The sequence below is a fragment of the Pyrgilauda ruficollis genome, unplaced genomic scaffold, assembly GCF_017590135.1.
Source record: "Pyrgilauda ruficollis isolate IOZ18807 unplaced genomic scaffold, ASM1759013v1 scaffold100, whole genome shotgun sequence".
Classification (NCBI taxonomy): domain Eukaryota; kingdom Metazoa; phylum Chordata; class Aves; order Passeriformes; family Passeridae; genus Pyrgilauda; species Pyrgilauda ruficollis.
The window spans coordinates 77,408-102,633 of record NW_024508102.1 but is presented as its reverse complement, the minus strand read 5'-3'; the positions used below and the strand labels follow the sequence as shown (position 1 = coordinate 102,633).

The 25,226-nt window shown below is 44.0% G+C and overlaps 1 protein-coding gene across 3 annotated transcripts; it reads left to right on the top strand.

Moving 5' to 3' along the window:
- Positions 1 to 1,081: 1,081 nt before the first annotated feature.
- LRIG2 (leucine rich repeats and immunoglobulin like domains 2) lies at positions 1,082 to 25,127 on the top strand. 3 transcript variants are annotated; one of them, XM_041466886.1, is made up of 18 exons: positions 1,082 to 1,194; positions 6,369 to 6,440; positions 6,928 to 7,002; positions 7,493 to 7,627; positions 8,149 to 8,292; positions 8,422 to 8,565; positions 9,337 to 9,480; positions 9,714 to 9,857; positions 11,994 to 12,074; positions 12,899 to 12,970; positions 13,108 to 13,176; positions 14,642 to 14,805; positions 16,049 to 16,369; positions 17,430 to 17,711; positions 18,961 to 19,410; positions 19,884 to 20,033; positions 20,920 to 21,201; positions 22,087 to 25,127. In XM_041466886.1, exons 3-18 carry the CDS (start codon positions 6,932 to 6,934, stop codon positions 22,293 to 22,295), a joined length of 2,862 nt encoding a protein of 953 aa, XP_041322820.1. In that variant the 5' UTR covers positions 1,082 to 1,194; positions 6,369 to 6,440; positions 6,928 to 6,931; the 3' UTR covers positions 22,296 to 25,127. The 3 variants fall into 3 exon arrangements, with proteins under 3 accessions (XP_041322820.1, XP_041322811.1, XP_041322830.1); XM_041466877.1 differs by lacking the exon at positions 1,082 to 1,194 and adding an exon at positions 4,158 to 5,256; XM_041466896.1 differs by lacking the exons at positions 1,082 to 1,194; positions 6,369 to 6,440; positions 6,928 to 7,002; positions 7,493 to 7,627 and having other exon boundaries at positions 8,172 to 8,292; positions 8,372 to 8,565.
- Positions 25,128 to 25,226: the final 99 nt, after the last annotated feature.

The window sequence follows — 25,226 nt, the reverse complement described above, 5'->3', positions numbered from 1 at the left end:
CCACTGAGTGAGCTCTCCTGAGCCTGTGGCAGCCGGGGGCAGCACTGCCAGTGCCCACCCTCATGCAGGCAGCAGATTCCCACCTGGCCTCTTCCCTGTCCTTGCTCAGCCCTTTTTGCACAGGTAATAAAGAATTACCTTTGAGTAATTCTGAGTTGGAAGGGACTCACAAGGATCATCGAGTCCAACTCCAAGCCCTGAACAGGACACCCCAAAATCCCACCCTCTGCCTGAGAGCATTGTCCAAACACTCCTGGAGCTCTGGCAGCCTTGGGGCCATGACCATTCCCTGGAGAGCCTGTTCAGTGACCGACCACCCTCTGGAGGAAAGGGGGCACACAGTACTGGGCACACGGCCAGTACTGGTCTGTGCCCAGGTGTTGGTAGCCAGGCTGGGTGCTGGCGATGCTGGTGTGATCCAGGTGAAGCCCTGCAGGTCTGTTTGCCCTCATGCTGGCAGCGGGAGCACAGACCCAGGCCATGGTGCCAGTGGAGCCGCACAGCCTTGGGGACACCTGTGAGGTGTCTGCGAGGGGACACCTCAGCACAGGTGCGCTGCGCCCACAGCCCCGGGAGAGCGTGACACCCTCGCGGCAGCACGTAGTTCGTGGGGAAACAGAATGGGTCCGCTAGGAAGGGACAACAGAGGGTGATCTGCCCCTCCCTGCAAGCACCGGCACTCACAGACAGGCGTGCCGCTGAGGCGGACGGAGCGAAGGCCCCGAGAGCTCCGACCGCCCGCGGCACCTGAGGCGGCCCCGCCGGCCCCGCCCCTCGCGCCTTCCGGCGGAAGCCCTGCTGGGAGGGGCTTGTGGTGGCACCGCCCACTCCGTCCCCGCGCCTGCGTGCCCCGCCCCGAGGGCCCAGTCGGGAGCGCTGGGCGGGGCCTGAGGTGGCGCCTCGCTGCCTGGCCCCGCCCAGCCCGGGTCGGTAAATCAGCAGGAAGGCAGCAAGGGGCGGGGCTTGTGCTGGCCCTGCCCCTCGCCGCCTGCGCGCTGCGGTGGCTCCGGGCGGGGCGGCCGGGCCGGGCCGGGGCTGATCGGCGCTTCCCCTCCCGGTGCAGGGCTGCGAAGAGGCGCCCTGCGCCGCGCCCTGCTCGTGCCGCCGCGGCCTGCTGGACTGCAGCCGGCAGCGCCTGCCCAGCGGGCCCGGCCCGCGGAGGATTCCGCCGCTGCCCGCCGGCACCACGGGGCTGTGAGTGAGCGCGGCGGGGCGGGACGGGCGGTGGGCCGTGCGCAGGTCTCGGCCTGGCGGGACGGGCCCGGGGCCCGGCGGCGGGGCGGTGCGAGGCCCGGGCTGAGGGGCCGGCAGGGCTCGGGGCTCGGCGTCCTTGTCTCGCTCTTTAGCTCTCTGGCAGGAGGGTGCAGCCAGGTGCGGGTCGGGCTCTCTTCCCGGGTAACAAGCGTTAAGACAAGAGGACATAGTCTTCAGCTGTGCCAGGGGAGGTTCAAGCTCGGCATCGGGAGGAATTTCTTCACAGAAAGGGTGATGGGCGTTGGAAGGGGCTGCCTAGGGAGGTGGTGGAGTGCCATCCCCTGGCGGTGTTCGGGGAACGGCTGGACGTGGCACTCAGTGCCGTGGTGTGATTGACAAGGTGGCGTTTGGTCATAGCTTGGATTTAATGATCTTGGAGGTGTTTTCCAACCTAATTGATTCTGTGGTTTTGTCCGCGGGATGTTCTCACGGAGCCCGCTGCGGGCAGGGCGGTCCCGGCAGTGATGCCCCAGGGTGGGAGGCAGCTCTGAGGTCTCTGGAGTCTCAGCTGAGCGGGGTGGAGGGGCAGAATCGTTCCCTCCTTTGCTGCTCATGCTGGGGGATCAGCCCAGGGCTCAGGCGGGTGTTCTGGGCTGCAGATGCACGTTTCTGTTGAGCTTCTCATCCTCCAACATCCCCAAGTCCTCCCCAGAGCTGCTCTCAATCCATTCTGTGTCTATCCTCTGTTGTGGCTTTCAGGATTTTGGCACATGAAGCACGGGTGATGTTTTTTCTTCACTAGTACTACTCTAGCAGTTCTGAATCTAAATGAGCTATAATGTATACCAGCTGTTTAAAATTAATCAAAGCCTAATTTTTCTCACAGGATCAAGTCCCTCATATGCTTTTCCCTATTAGTTCTGTGATACCATTTCAGCTGGCACTGAGGACTAAAAATTCTTTTTTCCTAATTCTCAAATTACTTGCAGGTGGTGCTTCCAGTGTCTGTGTGTGCAGCTTGGTTTTATTTTCACTTTTTGTTTTTAATAAAGCCAGAAGAGCAGAACTTGGTTTTCATGATGGAAGTACTCAGGCAACTAACTTCATTTTTCCTATGAATTTATATATATTTTGTGGCTAACCTGGTGGGTGATGAAAAGCGTTGTGAAGTTAGGGATTTAGGAAATTTTTTTTTTTTGTATGTCTGCCCCTTAACATTAGTTTCTTTAGAGCAAGGAATGCCCGCCCTGTGTGTGGGGGCAAAGAGAAGCACAATGCTGGTGGTCGCTGCCTCTAGTCCCGTAGTGGTAGGTATGTTTATATATCCTGGTAAGCAGAGAGACGATGAATAGAAGTAGTTCAGGTATCAGTTAATTAGCTCAGTGAGTTCCGTTCACAGTAGATTTTTTGGGTGAGCTCAACTGGCTGCCTGCATTCTGCATCACCACCTCTACAATGCCACAGTATGCTCAGCCTGGCTGAATTAGGATCATTCTTCATCAGCCATAATCGGTTTGGTATGTGTGTTCTGTTTTATTTACTTAAGAGATGAGTACCACTTAGGCTCAAAATGAATGTTTAGATGATGTTATATACAATACCAGATGAATCTCTAAAATACAAATTTTGCATGTTTGCTCTGTATTCTGCACAGCTTGGGCCTCCCAATTGCAAAGGCTGCGTAAAGGGTGGGTTCTTTGGTGTTGGCTTTTCCAGAACAAGGGAATGGCATCTTGTTCTCCAGAATAGCAGGAATCTTAGCTCTGTGAATGATCTCTAAACACAGAAAATCAGCCAATGTATTTCATTCTGTATTTTGTGATCAGTTGGTCTGTTTGAAAAAGAAAACCATCAGTAAAAGAATGTAGATATAAATAATGTTAGAATCACTATAAATATCAACTCTACCCAACTCCTTGAAAGAGGACTTATTGTAATGAAAACTTTGTTGTAGTCCAAATCTGAGTAATAATAGAAAAATACTTCCCTGTGGTTTCTGAATTAAAATCTTAATTTCTAACTCAGTAATTAGGCAGTAGGCTTTGCAGGGCGGGGGGGATAGCTGGATGTTAGCACATCCTCATCACCCAGGCCCCATGGCTGTCAGTGATTAGGAGGAATTTGGAGGAATTCAGTGTCCCAAATAATCTTAACTTTTGGTCAGTCCTGCAGTAGTTAGGCAGGTGGACTAGAAGGTTGTTGTAGGTTCCCTACCCAGCTAACATATTCTATTATAGTTTTTCTGAAAGCCTTATAAAAATCAAGTTTCAGTTTTCTGTGTGTATTAATCTTGCTTCCAAGATCTATGTCAGTGCCCGCTAGCTGTGCCTGACACACAGGTTGGTCTGGCTCAGAACCCATGGCCTGGTTTTGCTCATTAGTGGAGTATCTGCACACCTTGAGGGGTGCATTGTTATCTTCCATGTCCGTTGTCTCCTTCTTCTGCCTGTTGTGCACTGGTTCTTTGGAAACAGCATGGCTTAGTACTTCCTGCTCTGGTTAAACTCTGCTCCAAGATTAGACTGCCAGCACTGGCTGGCTGCCTGCATGTTTGAAAAATTCAGGAAAGTCTACTGTTGGGGTTTGGGATCATATCTCCCTCCACCTGTCTGTGCCAGGCTCCTGTGATGCCCAGAGGCTGGGGCTGAGAGGGGTTCAGGGGAGTGTGGGCAGCTGCAGAGACTGTCTTGAGCATTCAGCCCTCTGAGGTGGGAAGCCTGCTGAGGAGCAGCTCATGCTTGGTTGTTTTTGTGTTTTTGCTAGTGTTTAGGGCTGGCTTAATTACCACATGTACTGAGGAAGCAGAGCTGCAGAATAGTTCTGCAGCTGGCTGCAGTTTTTCTCCTCTCCAGGTTCTCTTGATTTTTTTTTTTTAAATTGTTTCCAAACCCACACTGCTCTATCTGTATAATTTGCATCTTGGTGTAATTAAAAGAATACATTATAGTTTTTCTCCTTTCCAGGTTCTCTTGATTTTTTTTTTTTTTAATTGTTTCCAAACCTACACTGCTCTATCTGTATAATTTGCATCTTGGTGTAATTAAAAGAATACATTAACAACTGCCTGACTTGCCATGACACCCAGGATTTTAATAATTCAGCAGAATCTTTACACTGAACCTGAGTGAAAGTTAACAACTATAATATACTGTAATCCGTCAATTGTCAGTCCATTTTGTCTTTTAGTAGGTTGTGGTCTTACAGATCAAAAATAGTCTGCCAGAGCTCAAGGAGCGTTTGGACAATGCTCTCAGGCATGTGGTGGAATTTTGGGGTTGACGTGTTCTGGGCCAGGAATTGAACTTAATGATTTTTGTAGGATCAAGTTTGGCCCTCGGTGTATTTGGAGTCAAGCACAGGCCCAAAGCTATTGCAGGAACAAAGGAGTTTGTGGATGCTGTGGCTTGTCCAAACCTGGCTGTCAATGGAAATATTTTTAATTATACTCATTCGCATTTTAATATTAATTTTAACAAATACAGTTTTGGTTGCAAAGTGTGATTTTTGTCTCCTGCATCAGCATAGCTGCTGCCTGCCTGATAATCTTAAAACTAACTGTAATAAATACATACAATGCTACTGCAGCAATGATGAAACGATCAGTGATACAGGACCTTACCAGAAGAGCTCATAGGGAGGGGAACAGCTTTGCTGAAAATAGCTTGTTATAGCTCTCTCCTTGACATCAGAATTGGACACGGGGAGGGAAGCATGATGCCTTGCTGCTAGGCTAGAACAACTAGCTGGCATAGAACATTTTGAGCTAGAAGAGATGCAAAAGAATCATCGAGTCCAACTCTTGGCCCTGCATAGGACACTGCAGAATCCCACCCTATCCCCAAGAGCTTTGTCCAAATGCTCCTTGCACTCTGGCAGCCTTGGGGCCCTGACTGCTCCCCTGGGGAGCCTGTTCAGTGCCCAACCAGTCTGTGGGGGAAGAACCTTTTCCTTATATCCAACCTAACCATCCTCTGACACAGCTCCAGCTGTTCCCTTGGGTCTTGTCACTGCTCAGACAGAGCAGAGATCAGAGCTGTCCCTTGGAGGAAGCTGCAGACCCTGGTGAGTCCTGACCTCAGTCTGTTCTTCTCCAGGCTAAACAAGCTAAGTGACCTAAGCCACTCCTTGTATGGCCCCTTTAGACCCTTCACCATCTTCATAGCTCAGAGACATAAGCTGTGTCTAGTTATTCCTGCACTCACCAACAGATATCCAACTGTGGTGAGGGCACCAGTCTTATTCTGCAGGTCTGTTCAGACACAATGACTCAGGCTCTTGATGTGAGCTTTGGGAGATTCACCTCTGGTGCTGGACGTGAACCACCAAAATGTCACACAATTGGGTTGGTTTCACCTTTTGGACTGACATCTGCCTATCCTTTCTGGTGTGGCTGAGACTGTGTTTCCATCACAAACCTGATTTTTTTGGTCCATCCTTGCCTCATGTCATGACTAGAGGCAGCCTGTGCTCAGAAATGGATGCATCTGTTGCATTTATGCGCCAAGTCCAAGGCAAAAGTAAAATACTATGTAAAGTTGCAGCAGTGGGAATAGCACCAACCCATTGTGAGCATTAAAGCTGGATTTAATGAGTCCTGCCCATTGAAAGAGTCCAGCTCCTGCATTTGATTCTTATAAGTAAAACCAACTGGTGCTAAAGCGTCTGTCTGTAAGATTCCCAGCCTCGGGGTTCTCTCCACTCCAGCTTGTTTGGGAATTTTGTGTATGTTGGTCCTTTAAAATAAGCCTCCCTTGGCTACTTAGCATCTTTGGAAAGCTGAGAAAATGGTGATCATGCTGCAGGAAGCAGTTCAATAACAGGCATTTTGTAAGAAATTACTCTCATGTCCCTGCAAAGTTTTTCCTTCTTTCAGTAGACGAGTGTTATTAATAAAGCTCTGGATTAAAGCCAAAATTCTCTGGTCAGGTACAATCTTCCTATCAAGAAGCTTTAACCAAAGTTTTTTGATTCAAAACAGAGAAACAGAACTGTTTAGACTTTTAATTGTGAATGACCACTAAAATAAGCTCTTTTCTTTAGTGAAGGAGCAACTGTATAAAATACATAAATGCAGTTTCAGACTTGAGATTGCATAAAGTATATATGTTTGGGGTTTGTTGAGGTTTTATTATTATTATTCCAGGAACTAAATAACTTTTTTCTCTGTTGTCTAGGGATTTAAGTCATAATAATTTATTATCATCCAACTGGAGCATTGATTTGTCTGTCCATACTCTCCAAGAAGTGTAAGTTGTTTTTTATGAGGATAAAGTCTAAAGATATCCTACCTAATTCTAATTAGAACATTTTATTGCATGTCAAGATACCTGGTCTGTCTTGCAGAAATGTTCAGTGTAAGTTAATTAAAAATTTATGGTGGCAGTACATTTTATACATAAAACTGTTGTGTTGTGAGCAGAAATCTTTCCCATGAAAGATCAGAGGAACAGTATTTTTAAAGAGAAATGAGGAGTATTTGTTCTGGCTATAGCTGTTTTTTTAAATGAAAGAGAAGTAATAGTTTCAATGAAAATAAGAAAAGCTAGCCTGTTTCACTGTTCAAATTGTTTAAATTATTAGTATTTAAGCTCTTGGGGAATCTTTTTTGTCAGCTACTAAATATTGTTAATACAGTAAAACTTCTAAATGCATTGATATGAATTATTTCTGCTGTGTACAGAAGGATTTTTTTCTTCTTTGAAGTGTCAGTAATTTTTTTTCCCTCTATTTAAGGAAAATGAATTACAATGAGCTAAGTGAAATTCCATATTTTGGAGAAACAACTTCCAATATAACTCTTCTCTCATTGTAAGTAATAGCTCATCTGCCTTTTTCTTACTTAACAAATGGGAGAACCATGTTAGAGTTGTGCTATCAAATTGCAGGAAAACATCTTTTTTCTTGAAATACTGCTCATGTAAAGAGCATCAGGGAATATGTAAGCACTCTTTAAAGAAATACAAATCAGTTAGACAATCAAGTCACCCTAAATTACCAATAAAATGCAGTCAACCAAGGTAGGCAGCTTTGAAGGGGTGGGATTCAGTCCAGGAGCTTCCCACAAGGACCAGCTCATCTGTAGGCCTCAGAATTTGAATCTGTTCATGTGTCATGGTGGCAAATAGCTCTTGGATTTGCAGAATTGCTTTAGGAATTAACACTTTGGGAAGCATGTTGTGCATGTCCCATTCATGAAGCTCACTACTACTTGGATATACAGAATCCTGTTGCTGTTTCAGCTATGCATCCAGAAGGATGTGATGTTGTGATAATCGTATTTACTGCTGGTCTTTTTCAGGGTGCACAATACCATTCCAGAAATAAATGCTGAGCAACTCCAAGTCTACCTTTCATTGGAAAATCTAGATCTTAGTTCTAATCTTATCTCAGAAATTAAAGCCTCTTCCTTTCCACGAATGCAGCTGAAGTACCTGTAAGTATGAGTGTTCGGCTGTCTCTGGAATTCCTGGCTCTACAATGATAATGTTGGAGACCTCATTTACTCATAATTAGTGTCTTGAAGTTGGCATCCTTACACAGCTTTGAACTGGTAGCAGTGCTTAATGGAGCTACAGATGTCCTTGAAATAAAATAGTTTTCATACCAATCTGTATCGTATTTTCCCAAATAACACAGAAAACAGCAATTGCTGTTGTCAGAATGCAGGTATGTAAGCCATAAGGGATAGGGAATAATTTCCGCCCTGTTTGAGTAGATCACTGTGGACATTGTGTTAACCACTTCTTACTGAAACATGGACATGCAGTAAAAATCAGCTCCTCCACCAATTCCTTTAGGAAAAAGGATTTAGCTTGGTGATTTAGATTTCTCATGTGACTTCGCAAGGGTCTTGGGTTCTGTTAATCAGTGGTTCCTCTGAGGTGCTTGTGCCATTGTGTTCATCAAATTCTCTGTGTTCTGAAAGGCCTCTTTCCTTCTTCCTTTCTTCCTTAGGAATCTGAGTAACAACAGAATAACTACTCTAGAAGCAGGTTGCCTTGATAACTTATCTAGCTCACTAATGGTGATAAAACTGAACAGAAATAGGATTAGTGTGATTCCACCAAAGATCTTCAGATTGCCTCATGTGCAGTTTCTGTAAGTAACAGTCTTGAAAACATCCAAACAACATTTACAGCTGAGCTGTTAATCTCACTTGTTCTTGACTTTCACACAGTGATGCTTGTTGCAAGGTGTCTTAATATTTGACTGTCATCTTTATGAAAGGGAACTGAAAAGGAACCGGATTAAAATAGTGGAAAGTCTTACATTCCAAGGATTGGAATCCTTAAAATCCTTGAAAATGCAGCGCAATGGGATTAGCAGACTAATGGATGGAGCATTCTTTGGCCTGGGTAATATAGAGGAATTGTGAGTATGCCTGGCTGTGGAATTTTTTAGCATAAAGAAAATGGCTCTGGGGAGTTGTGTCCTGTATGGTTTCCCTTACATCAAGGCTGTGCTGAGATATTGATGAAATCATAGGAATAGAGTATTTCCCCATTATTTTTATATAATATCTGGTTACTTCAGAAGTGGTAAGATGCGCTTCCCCATTCCTGGAAGTATTCAAGGCCAGGTAGAATAGGGCTGAATAGGTTGAATAGAGCAACCTGGTCTAGTGGAAGATGTCCCTGCCCATGGCAGGGAGTTGGAGTTGGAAGATCTTTGAGGTCCCTTCCAACACAAACCAGTCTTGTGAATCCATTATATTGGTCCTCTTTACATTTTCTTCCTACATGGTGATCAAGAATGTTTGCCTCTGTAGTTGCTTTTTGCTGGTTTCCATTTGCAGTCACCATAATATGGGGTTGTTCTTTCCTCCGTGACTTTGACAGTGTGAACACAAGGATGTATGACACAATGTTAGCAGAAGACTTTGTTTTAAAAAAGTTATTTTTGAGAATAGAGATTATAGTTTTGTTTCTGCCACTCAATCCCTGAAGCTGGTGTTTGGTTACTCAGTTCTTCATATGCTTCAGGTCGTTTTTAAAATTCAATGGGATTGAAAGAATCATGCATTTTGTGTTGTCTAAGGCTTAAAGTTAGTAAATAATTTTGAGATCCACAAGGTGAAATTTTGTAATTAGATGTTTCATTGATTATCTGTTTGGCAAACATTTTTCCCATCTAATTCATTAGAGAACTGGAACATAATAACTTAACAGAAGTAAACAAGGGCTGGCTGTATGGGCTGCGGACATTGCAACAACTCTATGTTAGCCAGAATGCCATCACCAGGATCAGCCCAGATGCATGGGAATTCTGCCAAAGACTTGCTGAGCTGTAAGTCCTGGGCTGCTATTCATTGGGGATTTTTGAAATGTTGCAATTATTGATTAGCAAGAATGAATTACCGAAGGAAGTACTCAATTTCCTTGCTAGGCCCATGGTAATGATGTATTTTAATTTTAAGTATTCTGTTAGAGAAATTAGAACACAATAGTTAATCAAGTCAGATAGTATCTTAATAATTAATCCCCCTGCTTGCCTTTAAAGTATTTGTTGAATGTTTTCAGAGACTTGTCATACAATCAGCTCACTCGCCTCAAGGAATCTGCCTTTGTGGGACTTGGTTTATTGGAGAAGCTAAACCTGGGTGACAATCGCATTAATCACATTGCTGATGGTGTCTTTAGAGGTCTGACAAATCTTCAAACCTTGTAAGTACAGAAAACTTCTGTTTGAAGTTTCAGTTTAATGCAATTTTAGTTTAAGTGGAGCTTTTGTAAGTAGAGACAGTGGATATTGCACTGTGGGAGCCCGAGATCCTTGCTGGTGCTGCCTTGCCTGCAGGTGTGGTAGGGCTGATAATCTTTTGGCTTGCCAAGATGACAGAATTCCAGCCCAGCTAAAACAAGCCAACCACTCAATTGTAGAGGTAGTAAGAAACAATGACTTGGTGACCTTGAGTGCTCAGATGTGTGTCCTGCGGCTTGAGAGGTGTTGGTACCTTGTGTATCCAGTTGTGGAGCAAATAGCCTGGAGCTCTTTGTTCTGGAGGGTTTCCTTAGGTTTGGAACCTCAGAAACCAAGGACTGAACCCTTTTGTGTTGTAGAAGGTTTGGTTTAGGCCATCTTGCGCATGTGCTGACCTCACAAACATAACGGGGGGGGTGTAGAGTTTCTTCTTGCTGTTGAAGGCACAGCTTTGCACTTGCCAGGACCTTTACTGGCAGATCTTGGATATTTCTGAAGAGACCCAGTCCTGTCCCAAGTAGATCTGAACAGTTGTAATTGTCCTAAATGTCAGTACTTGAGAAAGGAGTGAAAATTTATAACCCCTCTGTCACTTCATTAAATAAATGCTTAAATAAGCAAATTCACCAGAGAGATTCATGTAAGCAGTCATACTCTGTTAACCTTAATACAACCTTTTAATGAAATAATTAACCTAATTTCTTAGATTTAGAGTAGCATGAAAAAGAACAAGAGCAGATCAATTAGTAGATTGTCCTGGGCTCTCAGGGGTGTCAACAGTGAGGGCCTGGCCCTTTGCCTTGGGACTGGAATGTGCAGGATAGAGAGCAGTGGTGATTAACAAGGCTCCAAGCATTAGTGCCCAGCCAGGCATGAGGAGCCAACTCCTCTCTCACACAATGAGGGTTTTTCTTTTGGACTGTTCACTCATTTTGCTGAGTGGTCTGAGTAGTGGAGTGTAAAAATACCTCAAAAAACAAGAGATATCATGTGGTTTCAGTTCCATTGTTGGTTGTATGCTGGTTGTTTGGTGCCTCAGCTGGTGTACATATTTCTGTGTGTGGTTTTAACAAGACTTCTATATTTCAAAGTAAGAAAAATAAGAAAACTGTGTTACCACTGATGGTATCCTGGAGGTTGATCCCAGTCTCTTCCACAATGGTGTTCTACACAGTTTACAGTCTCACATAATGGGAAAGTAGATACTTCATTTTCCCCTCATTAGCACAGGGAAAGAGGTGTTTATATGAGTGATTTATACAGTTGCCTGTGTATGCAGCTAGTTTTGTGTCAGTTGGCTCGTTTGGAAGCTTCATCTAGCTGTTGCGTAGGGTATCAGGTTAAAGACAGGGTGGACTATTTTTTATTAGCGGGATTTCCTTTAAATACACTCTGTGCATAGTGGTATCAAAACAGATGCTTTTGGCTCAGTCCATGCCATTCATAGTAAAAATGCAAGTGCACTTATTTCATCTTCTTTCTGAAGAGCATTTAATCCTCTCCAAACTGTATTGCTCTAGTGCTTTTGCTGTTTAGACCTCTCTTCTCCATGAGGGGCTGAAGTGCTGTGCTGAGGTCAATCAGCAATACCATTAGCTAATAACAAGATTTGTGAGCAGAGTATCAGCTTCATCTTGAAAAGCCATCAAGGTGTGCCTGGCAGGCCTACACTGTAGCCTGGCTGTAATTGCTTAATATGCTAATGCTGGTATAAGCCTGTTACTTGAGAAGATTGCTGCTGGTGTATTGGTTAATTCCCTTACGTGAACCAGCTTGCTTAAGGAGCCTCTCCCAGCTCCTGGCAAGTAGTCCATCGCATGAAGAGTGCTGGTCAGACCGGGGCTTTCCTTAAATGCCACATCAAGAAGTTGTGCTGCAGGATTTGTTTGTGGTGCTTACTGCAGCACTTACCATGAAGTTTTCCCTTTTGCCCCTCTGAAATGAGAAATTAATCTCCTGACAAGTTTAGTTTTGTAAAAGATTTGAGACTTTCCAGGTGTGCCAGAGCCCCATACCTGGCCTGTCTTCCCTAGCTCACCACTAGCCCTGGTCACAATGATGTTCCAAGTCTTCTTTCTGAGAAATGTCTTCTCCTGCAGGGACTTGCGGAACAATGAGATCTCCTGGGCCATAGAAGATGCAAATGAAGCTTTTGTGGGACTCAGCAGGCTGGATAAACTGTATGTATTACACATTAGGGGAACAACAGCACTTCCCAGGCATGCAGAGAGGGAGAGTGCAAAATATTAAGTAATATGACATGAGGCAGAAAGCCTTTCTCACAGTGTTTCCACTTGTGTGTAACAACCACTTGATGTAGTCCTGGGTTCCTTGTTCAGGAGCATCAGATCCATGTAGCACTGCATTTCCTTACAGCACCAATTTGATGAGATTAAGCATAAGTATTTGACTGCATATATCATTGAATACCTCACTCCCTCTGTGTGATGATTGTCTTTTTTTTTTGCTTCTTTGGTTTGGGTAAAAGTTACTACTTATCAAAAGAACAACCCCAAAATACAAAGTATTTTTGAGCAAATTTGAAACACTATTGCATTAACAAAATTCTTGATACTTTGACTGTGCACTTTTCATCCAGTGCCACGTGTTTTGTAGGAAGCTCCATCCCATATAGTTACAAATGTTGTTTATAACAGATAGCCTGATGTGAGGGTGCAGTCCAGGAAGTTGTGTGCTGGTAGCAGGTTGGTAGTAGGAACTTACTGCTTCGTTCTCAAGTTCTACTTACTGCTGTTTCATTCTCCTGACTTAAATTATCTTCTGACACATTTCTAACCCAAATCTCTAAGCTGAAAATAGAAAAGAAGCCCTGTTCTCAGGAAAATTAGTTGAGCCTTTAAGCTAAAAAGAATAGTATTTAGTCCTGTATCTCAGCTAGAATTAGAAAAAAAAAAAAAGTAGTTAAGCATCATAGGGTATTTCTTTTGGGTCTTGTTTGTGAACTCATGTTGACATTGACTGGTTTCTGGGCCTTTATTTTCAGAATCTTGCAAGGAAACCAAATTAAGTCAATTACCAAAAAAGCATTCTCTGGTCTCGAGGGACTTGAACATCTGTAAGTATTTTAATTTGTAGAACTCCTAATTATTTGTCAACTTCAGTCTTGTATTTTGTGTGAGATTTTCAAGTATTTAACTGGAGGCAGCATATGAAATCACACTGACTCCTCATTGTGCTTTGCTTAACTTACAGAGATTTAAGCAACAATGCAATAATGTCCATCCAAGAAAATGCCTTTGCCCATGCTCAGCTGAAGGAGCTGTAAGTTCAGAACAATTATTTAGAGATTCTTTACAAGCCCTACATTGGAAAGAATTCTCAGCCATTGTAGGGTTGTTTGAAGTTGTCTGAAGTGTGTCTGCTTTCATCATGAAATATTTGCAGCAATGCTGGTAAAGTATCAACTCAAAGTTGGTAGCAGAATATTTTGATTTAAGGTTTGATAAAATCTTTAACTGCATTTCTTTAGTTGCAATTAGGAGGAGTTAACTTTTTCTTGCAGTACTGAACCATTGAGCTTTTCCTGTCCTATGATTTTGTAGCAAGCTCAGCGCTGTCTGTAGGCAGTAAACAAAACAAATAATTCATCAGTAATCTCTTGGGGATTAGCAAATCCTTGTGTTTTTCTTCCTATTTTGGGGGGCTAGGGAAGGGCTTTACCATTCACAGCTAGACAAGATTTTGTGCTCGGCAGATGTTTAAGCTGATAGGGTCTTCTGTGGTCTTCAGACATCTGAAGTTATATTATGTGAAATGACCTTCACACCCAAGACTAATACTACTGTAATGCAGTATTTTCTGTGAGATAAAGTCTCTGACTGTTGTAATCTGGTCTAAAACTGTTACTCCATTAGTTAACCTTGGCCAGATGGACTTAGTCTGTAAGATCTGCCGCTGTGAGGAGAATTTCAGGTGTTAAAGTTGCCTTCTCTGATGTATTTTAAAAGTGATGAGTCATTGATATGTGCAGGCAAAGAGCAGGATGGAATCCTGGCTTGTTTGTTGCCTCTTTTCTCCCATGACTGGCTGCATCTTAGGACAGATCACTTCTTGTTAAATCCTAGACTGTCTCAAGTCAGTCAAACTCATACTTGGAGTATGGCAAACAAAACTCAGTCCCCCTTGTCTTGAAGTCAGTTCAGAGGTGGTCTGGCATTCCAGTGAATGAGTAATAACACTTAGGAAATTTTGAAAGCAGATGGTAGGGAAGAAGAGACCCATCGTTGTTTTCTGTTGGTAGGTTTTCTGTGGAGCAGAGAAAACAAGCTGCAGTTGGTATCTGTGTGAAACAAATCGCTTTTGGCCTTAAATATTTATCAGCTGGCATTAAAATGAGAATTGAGGCTTCTGCTAATTTCATAATGGCAGTTGTGTTTAGTTTGAAACATGGAGCTGTGCTGCAATGCTACGTTCTTTTAATTGCTTTAAAGAGGGATGAGATAATTGTAAAGACAGGCTTAGTAGTTTTGGGATTTTTTTTTTTTTAGAAGTTGAAACTGAGTTTTTATTCTCCAGAATTAAAATGAAATGTTAGGTTTTAATGCTGACATAGAGGGACTGATATGAGCATAAATACCAAAGATTTTATAATAAATACCCATAGGTATAAAATAATACTGTAAATCTGATGTGTCTGTATGTGTATGCTTTAAGTTGCTTTGTTGTGTGAAATCACAGCATGTGAAATAAACTTCAGTCACCCTTTTGTTTTGCCCTGTTTCTGCAGAGTGCTGAACACAAGCAGTTTGCTTTGCGATTGCCAGCTGAAATGGCTGCCCCAGTGGCTCAGTGAGAGCCATTTGCTGCAGACTGTCAGTGTCAGCTGTGCTCACCCTGAGTGGCTGGCAGGACAAAGCCTTCTCAGTGTGGACCTGGATGACTTTGTTTGTGGTTTGTATTTTTAGTGACTTTTGATACAGAAGCACAGTAACACAAGTCTTGTAGCTGAAATCAAGCTGTGGTTGCTGGGGAGGTACTTGGTCCTGGCTGTGGTGCCCATGTGGGCCCGTGTACATCCCTGAGTCTGCTGTGAGTTTGGGGTTTAATTCTGCATCTCTTTGCTCTGTTTTGTGGTGTTTGAGCACTGGAGTTAACCCGGAGTAGTGCTGTTGGGCATTGTTTTTTATTTAGCTTACTAGTAAGAAGGGATTATGCTTTCGTTCTCCCTGCTTATGACTGCCTTTAGCTTTGTGAGGTCTGTTTGACACTTTCTTCCTGCTTCTTGCCCATACCAGCAGAATATTGCAGAATCATAAAATAGTTTGGGTTGGAAGGGACCTTAGAGATCATCCAGTTCCAACCCCTGCCATAGACAGGAACACCTTCCATGAGAACAGGTTGCTCCAAGCCCTGCCCATCCTGGCCATAAGCTCTTCCAGGAATGGGACAGCCACAGCTCGGGGCAGGAATTAGAGTAGTTCAGGCTCTGGCACATTTCCTGGTGCTCTATAACTGTGGTGTTTATGGTGGTCTCAAACTCTTTGCCCAGAGTCTGCGTGAAGCCTGTGGCAGGCCTGATGTTTCCTTTTCCTGGTGAGCAATTTTATAACAGTTATTTGTGTATGTGCATTTCTTGCATTGCTTTGTTATTGTAGCCTTTGCCACCAATCATGTAGGTGCACACACCCACTTCTCCACTCCAGTACAACCATGGTGGCATCTGACAGAGCTCTGCACGTGTCTGTGAGAGTGTCTTTGCTAAATTTGTGGATATGGAAATCAGTTTCATCGAGCGGGATGAGTTAGTGAAGTTCTGTTATGCTTTGTGCTTGTAGAACTTCAAGGCTCTTCAGGGTATTTAAACTATCTGAAAGTAAGTCTCAGTCCTTCATAAAGTGGCCTGGCTCTTCAGCTGAGCAGGATTTTTGAGTGTGATCTAAATATAGCAAGTTTCAGACAGTTGGACAAAAGGCAGGGCTGCTTGGCACTACACTTCCACACTGATTGTTTTTAATGCTGATTCTTCTGCCTCCTTCACAGCTTGATTTCCAGCTCAAAACAGGTGAATTTGTGCCCTTCAAACATCTGTTCCCAACGTTTTGGTTTTGCTTACATTGTCTTTTGAGTGAGTTTTCTTGCAATATTAATTGAAGTTTAAGAGGAAAGTAGCTAATCTCGGTGCTTTTCTTTTCAGATAATTTCCCTAAACCACAGATCAGAGTCCACCCAGAGACCACGGTGGCCCTGCGAGGCACAAATGTGACCCTGATGTGCACTGCTGTGAGCAGCAGTGACTCTCCCATGGCCACGGCCTGGCGCAAAGACAGTGAGGTCCTCTACGATGCCGACGTTGAGAGCTTTGCCAGGTACCAGCAGCAAAGTGGGGAGGTGCTGGAATACACCACTGTCCTGCACCTCTTCAATGTGAATTTCACTGATGAAGGGAAATACCAGTGCATTGTCACCAATCACTTTGGCTCCAATTATTCCAACAAAGCCAAGCTGACTGTCAATGGTAAGTGATAATGGTAAAAAAGGAGAAACACTCTGAATCTAAAACTCCATTTAAGTAGCTACTAGCCTATTTTTCACTAAAGCTGGCCCAAAATACTCTTGCAAATATCAGTGGGATTTAGGTGTATCACACATAATTTTATAAAGCTGCGAAGAAGTGATTTTTTTTTTTTTTTGTGGGTGAAAAGCCTCTGTTCACTTTTTGAAAGTGACATTTATCTCCCGTGCTTTGTTAGAACACAATTAGTTGCTCATCTCATTAGTTGGAGGTGGAATTCTTTAAACTAAAAGCTCCCTCTACTGTCTCCTCAGAACTCGGCACCTTTCCCACATGTTTGTAAAACTGGGAAGACTCATCAGACAATAAGTGGTAAAAACTCTGAAAAGTCAAAAGTGAAGTTTTTTTTTTATATTTAGTCATCATAATTCTGTTTGTTTTGAGGGAAGGGGAGGTAAGAGAAGACGATGTTCATATCAGTGAGCAGACCACTGGTCCTCATGGTATCTCAGAGCAGAGGTGATGAGATGGAAGCTTACCTTCCCTGTTAGCAGAAAAAAAAAATGTGGCAAAGACTTTTCCCTTGATTCTTCCCATGAGAAATCATCATGTTCACATCATCTTAGAGGAACTTATTGGCTTTAAACTGAAATAGAGTATGTTTGCATTGGATATTAGGAAAAAAATTTCTCCCTGTGAGGTTGGCAAGGCTGTGGTACAGGTTGCCCAGAGAAGCTGTGGCTGCCCCATCCCTCTAAGTGTTCAGGGCCAGGCTGGACAGGGCTTGGAGCAATCTGGGGAAGTGGAAGGTGTCCTTGCCCTTGGGCATACATTGTGTTAAGGGTCTCTTCCAAAGCGTACTGTGATTCTATGAACACTGTAGATTTTGGGAGAAAGGCTCTTAGAAATAACCACTGAAAATTTGTGCAGTTGTTCAGAAGAATCTGTTGCTCTCTCTTATGGAGTGTTTCACATATGTTTTCAAATTTCCTCTCTGCTGTGGAGCTTTTGCTGCATTTTACCTGATAATGAAAATGCTGACTCGATGTCCCCTTTGATCCAGAGCTCCCTTCTTTTCTGAAAACTCCCATGGATCTCACTATCCGCACCGGGGCAATGGCCCGGCTGGAGTGTGCTGCTGAGGGCCACCCCCCCCCACAGATCTCCTGGCAGAAAGATGGTGGCACAGACTTCCCTGCTGCAAGAGAGAGGAGGATGCACGTCATGCCTGAGGACGATGTGTTCTTCATTGCAAATGTGAAGATGGAAGACATGGGGATCTACAGCTGCATGGCCCAGAACATCGCAGGGGGACTCTCAGCCAATGCCACCCTGACTGTGCTGGGTAAGTGTGGCTGGCCTGTGCTGGCTGATGGATCCCTGCACATCTGCAGTGGAAGTGTAGCTTAGCTATAACTAGCAAGTTGAAATGGTGGAGAATGAAGTTAAAACACAAAGAGCAGCACTTGGTGTGATGTTTACACAGGGAAGCTTTAGAAGCTGAGTTGCAGAGCTGCTGGTGGAGTTGGAGTTAGCATGATCTTTGCAGGGAGCTGAGGGGCATATCTTAGTCCAGCAGTGTAGATCAGGCAAGTAATTTGTGTTGCCTTATAGCAAATTTTGTTACAGGTGACAAACTTGATATGAAGACCAGTGGGATCTTGGGATGCATGAGAAAGAGCATTGCCAGTAGGTCAGGGAGGTGATCCTGCCCCTTTGCTCAGACCTAGTGAGGCACATCTGGAGTGCTGTGTCCAGTTCTGAGCTCCTCTGGACAAGAGGGATGCAGAGTCCCTGGAGCAAGTCCAGCAGAGGCTACAGAGATTATGAAGAGACTGGAGCATCACTCTTACAAGGAAATGGTGAATGGTTGGACTTGATAATCTTAGAGGCCTTTTCCAACCTAAATGATTTCATGATTCTGTGAAAGGCTTATGGAATGGGCTTGTTCAACCTTGAGAAAAGATGTCTGAGAGGGGCCCTCATCAACGTGTGTCCATGTCTGCAGGGAGGGGTCAGAGCATGGGCTTGGCTGTGCTTGGTGGTGCTCAGCAATGGGACAAGAGGCCATGGGCAGAAACTGATGCACAGCAAGCTCTGCATGAAAACTTCTTTACTGTGCAGGAACAGGCTGCCCAGAGTGGAGTCTCCCTCACTGGAGATGATCCAGAACCATCTGGATGCAATCCTGTCCCGTGTACTCTGGGATAACCCTGCTTGAGCAGGGAGGTAGGACCAGATGACCCACTATGGTTCCTTCCAAGCTGACCCATTCTGTGAACTATGCTGAGTAATAATGGAAGGTCAGTTTCTTCCAGAGTACAGCATTTTTTGAAGACACTGACTCTTAACATTATGGCCAAATGTAGAATTGGACTGGCACAGGTTTCCCAAAGCAACTGCAGCTGCCCCAGCCCTGGAAGTGCTTGAGATGCTTGGATGGGGCTTGGAGCTACTTGGTCTAGTGGAAGGTGTCCCTCTCTATGGGAGGGGATGGGACAGGACGATCTTTGAGGTCCCTTCCAACCCAAACCATTATAGATTAGATTCCGTGATTCTTTGAAGTTATCTTACAATTTCTCTTTTTGTCCCAGAAACTCCTTCCTTCATGAGGCCCCTGGAGGACAGGACAGTGACCCGAGGTGAAACTGCTGTCCTGCAGTGCATAGCTGGTGGCAGTCCTGCCCCTCGCCTCAACTGGACCAAGGACGATGGTCCCTTGACAGTCACCGAGCGGCATTTCTTTGCTGCAGCAAATCAGCTCCTCATCATAGTGGATGCAGGACTGGAGGATGCTGGGAAGTACACGTGCATCATGTCCAACACACTGGGCACTGAGCGTGGCCATATTTACCTAAATGTCCTGGCGTCCCCCAACTGTGATTCTTCCCAGGGTGCCATTGTCCATGAAGAGGATGGCTGGACAACAGTAGGGATTGTGATTATCGTTGTTGTGTGTTGTGTGGTGGGAACATCCTTGGTGTGGGTTATCGTCATCTACCACATGAGGAGAAAGAATGAAGACTATAGCATCACTAACACAGGTTAAGTGTCAAATCAACAGTCTCTGGTCTTGTTTTTAGTCCAAAACACTTGAAATTTCTGGATTCGTTACAAATGGAGAAGATTAAAGAACTGAAGATTTCCTTCTAAAATCCCTTCAGGGTTTTGCTCAAATTCCTCAATTTTAGAAGTTCTTTTAAATACCAGAAGTGTGCTAATTCTATTACTTATACACTAGGTTTGCCTTACATTGAGGAAAAAACAGTAAAGTTGGAAGTAGATATTTTAATAAACTTAGAAATGTTTTCAGAGCCTGGAATAATAGGTGTAAAGTTTCTTTCTGGCTCTGTCAGCTTTGAATTGGCCGTCTGGATTTGTAATTACTGGGGCAGAAAAAAGATACCTACACGTGAGTTGAAATTCTGGATATTCTTGTTAATGTGAGGAATAGTGCTGGTAATATCTTGAAATCTTCACACTGTTTAATGCTGCCAATGTTAATTCTGCCTTGCAGAGGAGATGAACCTACCTGCTGACATTCCCAGCTACCTGTCCTCCCAAGGAACACTGTCTGAGCCTCAGGAAGGCTACAGTAACTTGGAGGCAGGGAGCCATCAGCAGCTGATGCCTCCAGCTGGCAGCTACATGCACAAAGGAACAGATGGTAAGCAAAGGCCTCAGGTGTGTTGCCAGTGCCTCATCAGGATGCCAATGCACAGTCTCATCCTCACAGCTTAAGTGTCAAGACAGATATTTATCCTGTTTCTTTCCTTTGGCATCTCAAGAGCCCAGGCAGAAGAGGTGGAAATAGATTTTGATTGGAAGGTGACTAGCTGTGACTCCTATCCTCGGTATAAAATTGGCTGGTTGGTTGGTTGGTTTGTTTTAAGGTTGGTTGGCTTGTTGCAACTAAGGGGTCTGCACTATTTCCCTACCTTGTTTGGACAGGTAGGGAAAACATTTTCTGGATGTTTGTGTCATTGAGCTTGCAGAGATGCTTTCTTTGCCATCAAAATGCTGAGGACTCATTACTCGTTATATAGGCTGGCTTGAAAATTGATCCTCAGTGTAAGTTTTTCACACCTGTCCATAATCCCTCCAGTGCAGTCCCACTGCACTAGAGTCTGTGTCAGGAAGGAGTTGAGAAGCAGCTCATCTAAGTGACTGGTCGGCTCTGATGTGGGTGGGCAGGCAGGGGCAAGTCAGGTCCAAGATGGATGTGGGCAGGTATCCCAGTTTAATCCCTAGGCTGTTTCACCCAAGCTGGCTGGATCTGTGCTGAACTTTTTTGCCCATGAAATAGGGGAACATGTCTGTGGTTCCCCATGTCAGCTTCAGAAGGGGACTGCTGTGGAGAATGTGGATGGTGGGAACCTGGGGGGTTTCTCATGTGATCTCTCAAGCAGAGTACTCTGTTACTCGTTTAAGTGTAAAAAGACCCTGCAATCTGTGCTGCTGTAATAAATGATCATACCAGGACATAAAGCCTATAGAAATCTGGCATCCTCATCCTTTCTGAGAGTATTTTATTTTTCCATTGTGTTCATTAGGTGGTGCAGCACCATTAGTGATCTGCTCAGATTGTTATGACAATGCCAACATCTACTCCCGGACCCGAGAGTACTGTCCCTATGCCTTCATCACCGAGGAGGACCCCCTGGACCAAGCACTCCCGAATCTCATGGTGCAGATACCCAAGGAAACGTACACAGCATGCACCCAGAATGAAGCCAGTGCTCTGGGTAATCTCTTAGTAGACAGAGATGTGCCTGTCTTCCTTACCAACCATGACAAAAAAACTGATAAGAAAATCTCTTCCCAGCAGATTATTGGTGAGTGTCCACTTTTCCTTTTGTTGCTTGGTATTCCCTGATCATTTTGGCTTTCATTATGCTGCCCTTCACTATTGACACACAGCTTCAAGTGCCAGTAGTTTGTGGAATAACTCAGGTTTATTAACCACTTATTTTCCAAATGCCCATGTTGCATCAGCAAGCAACAGCTTACATCCAGTACCTGAGATTGAAGAGGATGATGTTAAAAAGATAGAATTTCTTAATTTGCAGGTTTAAGTTTGTGGAATGTGAGCCTTTGCTTATACTACAAGGACATGTATTAACCAAATGTTGGAGCTTCATGTATAAAATTCAAATAGCCTTTCTGTTTGAGCTGGCCTGAAGTTCAAAAAACTCCCTAAATTGGTTATTTTTATGTTGACTTTGTTCCAGATCACCTTTTTAAAAATTCACACTGAAGCTCTGTGTGCTCCTGATTACTGTAAGAGATAGCTGGAAAAGGAGAGCATCTAGTAAAATATACTCTCAAAACCAGAGAAAATCAGCTCAGAAGGATTGTAATTGCTGAGTCACAGAGCTCAAATCTTTTAAAAATCTGTGTGATTGATCTCTGCTCTTTGTGCCAGTGACAGCACCTGAGGGAACAGCTGGAGCTGTTTGGGTTGGGTATCAGGAAAAGGTCCTTCCTGCAGTGGGTGCTCAGGCACTGCCCAGGCTCCCCAGGGAATGGTCATGGCCCCAAGGCTGCCAGAGCTCAAAGAGTGTTTGGACAGCGCTCTTCATGCACAGGGGGGAATTGGCTGGGGTGTCTGTGCAGGGCCAGGAGTTGGACTCGATGATCCTTGAGGGTCCCTTCCAACTTAGGATATGCCTTCATTCTATGAACTTGCTTCTGTTCATCTTCTAATTTTTCTCCCTCAGAGCCCTTCCAGGTTCCTCTGTGGGGAGGCAGCAAAGACCTGGCTTGCTCTCACCCGCAGTTCCTGCAGCATCCGTTGGCCCACGAGGCCTCGCAGCCGCTCCGGAGCGAGCGGGACCAGGCATCGCCCCGGCCCTGCCGCAGGCTCCGGGAGGAGAGTTTTGATTTTGACAGGACACGCAACATTCGTGACCACAGTGAAACCACATAAAACACTCACAAAGCCTTGAAAGCAAATCCACATTGACTGACTGTATTTACTACCTCAGTACTAACCCCAAGGCCAAAGATGCTTGTGTATATGTCTGCAAGTACTAAATAGTCAGACTCTCTTGGAAGAGATGGCACATGCCCTTTTTTCTGCAATTTTTCCATTGGAAATGGGAATGTGCACCAGGGAACACATGGAAAATCAGTGCCATTTACAAAAATAGTATTAAAACATGGATTGTGTGAGGCTGGAAGCAGTCTTTGTGGTGGTGCATGTTTTGGAAAGCTCTCAAGAACGTGTGTAGCTATTTCACAGTGCTTTGTCTGCTTGGAAACAAACCATCAGGGCCTCCTCATGGAATTCCCCCGGAAAGTGTAAAACTCTTGGCCAGCTTTTCCTTCCTTAGACTGTTGGCAGGTGTCCGTTGCCAGTCTAAATTTGGGGCTTGTTTTCTTCTATGAATAATGGACTCTAGTTGTAAATAAACTCACATTTATAAATATTTTGTATACAATGAGCATATAAATGTGTTGACTGTAATGTAAATTATTTTTTATTATGCCAAAATGTGTATCATACTGTTAGTCTTGACAGCTGCATATCAAGCCATATGGGGAGCTTGGGGGGGACCAAAAGCTTGTTTGTGAGGGAACAGAGCTATCTGTTTTGAAAAGTGCATTTACTTATAGATATGTGGTAGAACTGTGATATTGATGAATTTCCTTGTTGCCTACAACTGTGTGCCTGGCTGACCTGGCTGCAAGCTGATCCATTTCATGATAATGGCAGAATTTCAAGGTTTATCTAAGCTGCTTTTATCTATAAAAAACTCCTTTGTATTGTATCTGCTGAGAGGGTCTCCATATGTTTCCTAGCTGACAGTTAAGGGAACTTTTTAAAAGAATGTGGTGATGAAAAGCACGAGGTAAATTGAGAGAGCACTTGATGAATACTTATTTCTTCTGCATAGCCAGAGGCATATGGAGTCTAAAACACTGATCCTTTTCTGTTGTAAAATATCAGGCTACATTGTTGAAGTAATAGTTCCCTTAAATCCTAGTGTGGTCAAAATGTTTAAATATTTGACAGGTGAGAAATGATACAATGCAGGGAACCCCTCACTACTGAAAAATTTTGCTGACACAGAGGAAGCTCAGACTCCATAGTTTCAGTGAGATGTGATTGAGAAAATGAGGAAGAACAATGACATTATAAAGGTTTCCTGGAAAGTTGTTCCTTTTGGGGGGAAATGCCCCTTTTTGTAGAAGGTGGTAAAAGACTCCTCAGGGATGGGTTTTCAGCAGGTACATTGTGCTCTGTGGTCATGCCTTTAGAGTCAGGTGCTTCCTTCCTGGTCACTGCTGCCTGCTTTGGAGCTGTAGGATTTGTACCCAAATAAAACCATCTGTGTGATATTTTTATAAAGACAGAAACCCCTTTTTGGCCCAGCTCATTTGTAGGTATGTGAGAATTCCCATTGATCTATTCCTGGACTGAAAGGTTTGCAACTCAATTGTCAGGTCTAGTCGTGCAGGATCACAGCAGAATTTAGACTGTGGTGAAGTATTTGAGTACACGAGTGGGGAAACACTGGGACTAATGCTGCTTTTCCCATGGCTCTTTGGACAGGAATAATAGTCAAGTTGTTGCAAATGAGTAAATATTTTAAGGCCTTTTCCCATACTCTCAAAGCCAGCAAGGCTGCTTTGGTAGATAGCAGCTTTATTGGGAAGGGGATGCAATTGTCCTTGACCTTTGGGTAAAATAGAGAGAAACATAGGTCTGTAAATTTTGGGATTCTGACAGGTGATTTTTTTTTTTTAATTATCAGTTCATTTCTGTCTTGGTTTTATTTCCTCCAGACTTTTCCTTCCCAGACAGCATTTAAGGCACAGTGCTTATTCAGTACTTATTCTGAATCCAAAGTGATCCCTGCTGCAGGGGCTAGGCACTTTAAATCAGTTTAAGTCCAGATGAAAAAGGTCATGCCATGAAACTACAGCAGCAGCAAAGCCTTATCATTTTGGGCTGCTCTCTCAGCCAGTAGTCACTCAGGATACTGGGACAAAGTGCTGCTGGCATCTGTGATTCCCAGCAGTGGGAAAACTGCATCTCTGCTGCTGCTGCTCTCTCATCGCCGTTTGGCAAATGCCTTGTTCCTAATTCTTTCATTCCTCTCTCGCTTCGTGGGAGCTGAGCTCACACAGATCTGTCACAGTGCAGCTGGCATTGTCCAGACCCTGAGAGTACTTGGGGCACAACTCCCTGGATCAAGGGCATTCCTCACCTTTAGGTAGGTGAGACCTGCTTGTCCTGGGCCAGGGCTTTAAAATCACTGCTGTCTGCACCGGGACTGTGCTGGCTGTCAGAGAGCTAAAGCTGCTCTGATTTCTGTGAGAGAGTGGCCTATAAATGCTGAATCCTGAATTAAGACTTTTACATCCTTCCATGAGCATTTAAAATCCATAAGCTGGTTGTAAATAGCTGATGCTTGTAAGTAGGTGATACTTTGCTGTACTGTGGTAAAACTTCTTTGGTAGACTTGGAGGAGAAAATCATATGTGTCTTTTTTTCCCCTTTGCAGAGGGACAGAGTGGCCTTTCTTTTTTCGGTAAAAACAAGCAATTGCCTCAATCAATGCCAAAGCGCTACCGGGACAGGAACTGAGGGGGGTCAGAAGCAGCAAGAGCAAACTGCTTGTGTTCCCTCTTGCTATTTCCTATTGTCTATTTATATTTTTTTCACAGCAGAATGTATATTTTGTATAGCATATGTAATATATGTTTGTCCATTGTAACATATGTCCAAACAATAAAATGCTGTATACATTGAGCATCCAGTGTAACTCTGTTAGTTTGCAAATTGAGTAATTATATTTTGTCCTATGTTATTTAATTTTCATAGGGGGAAAAAGAGTAAACTTTGCCAACT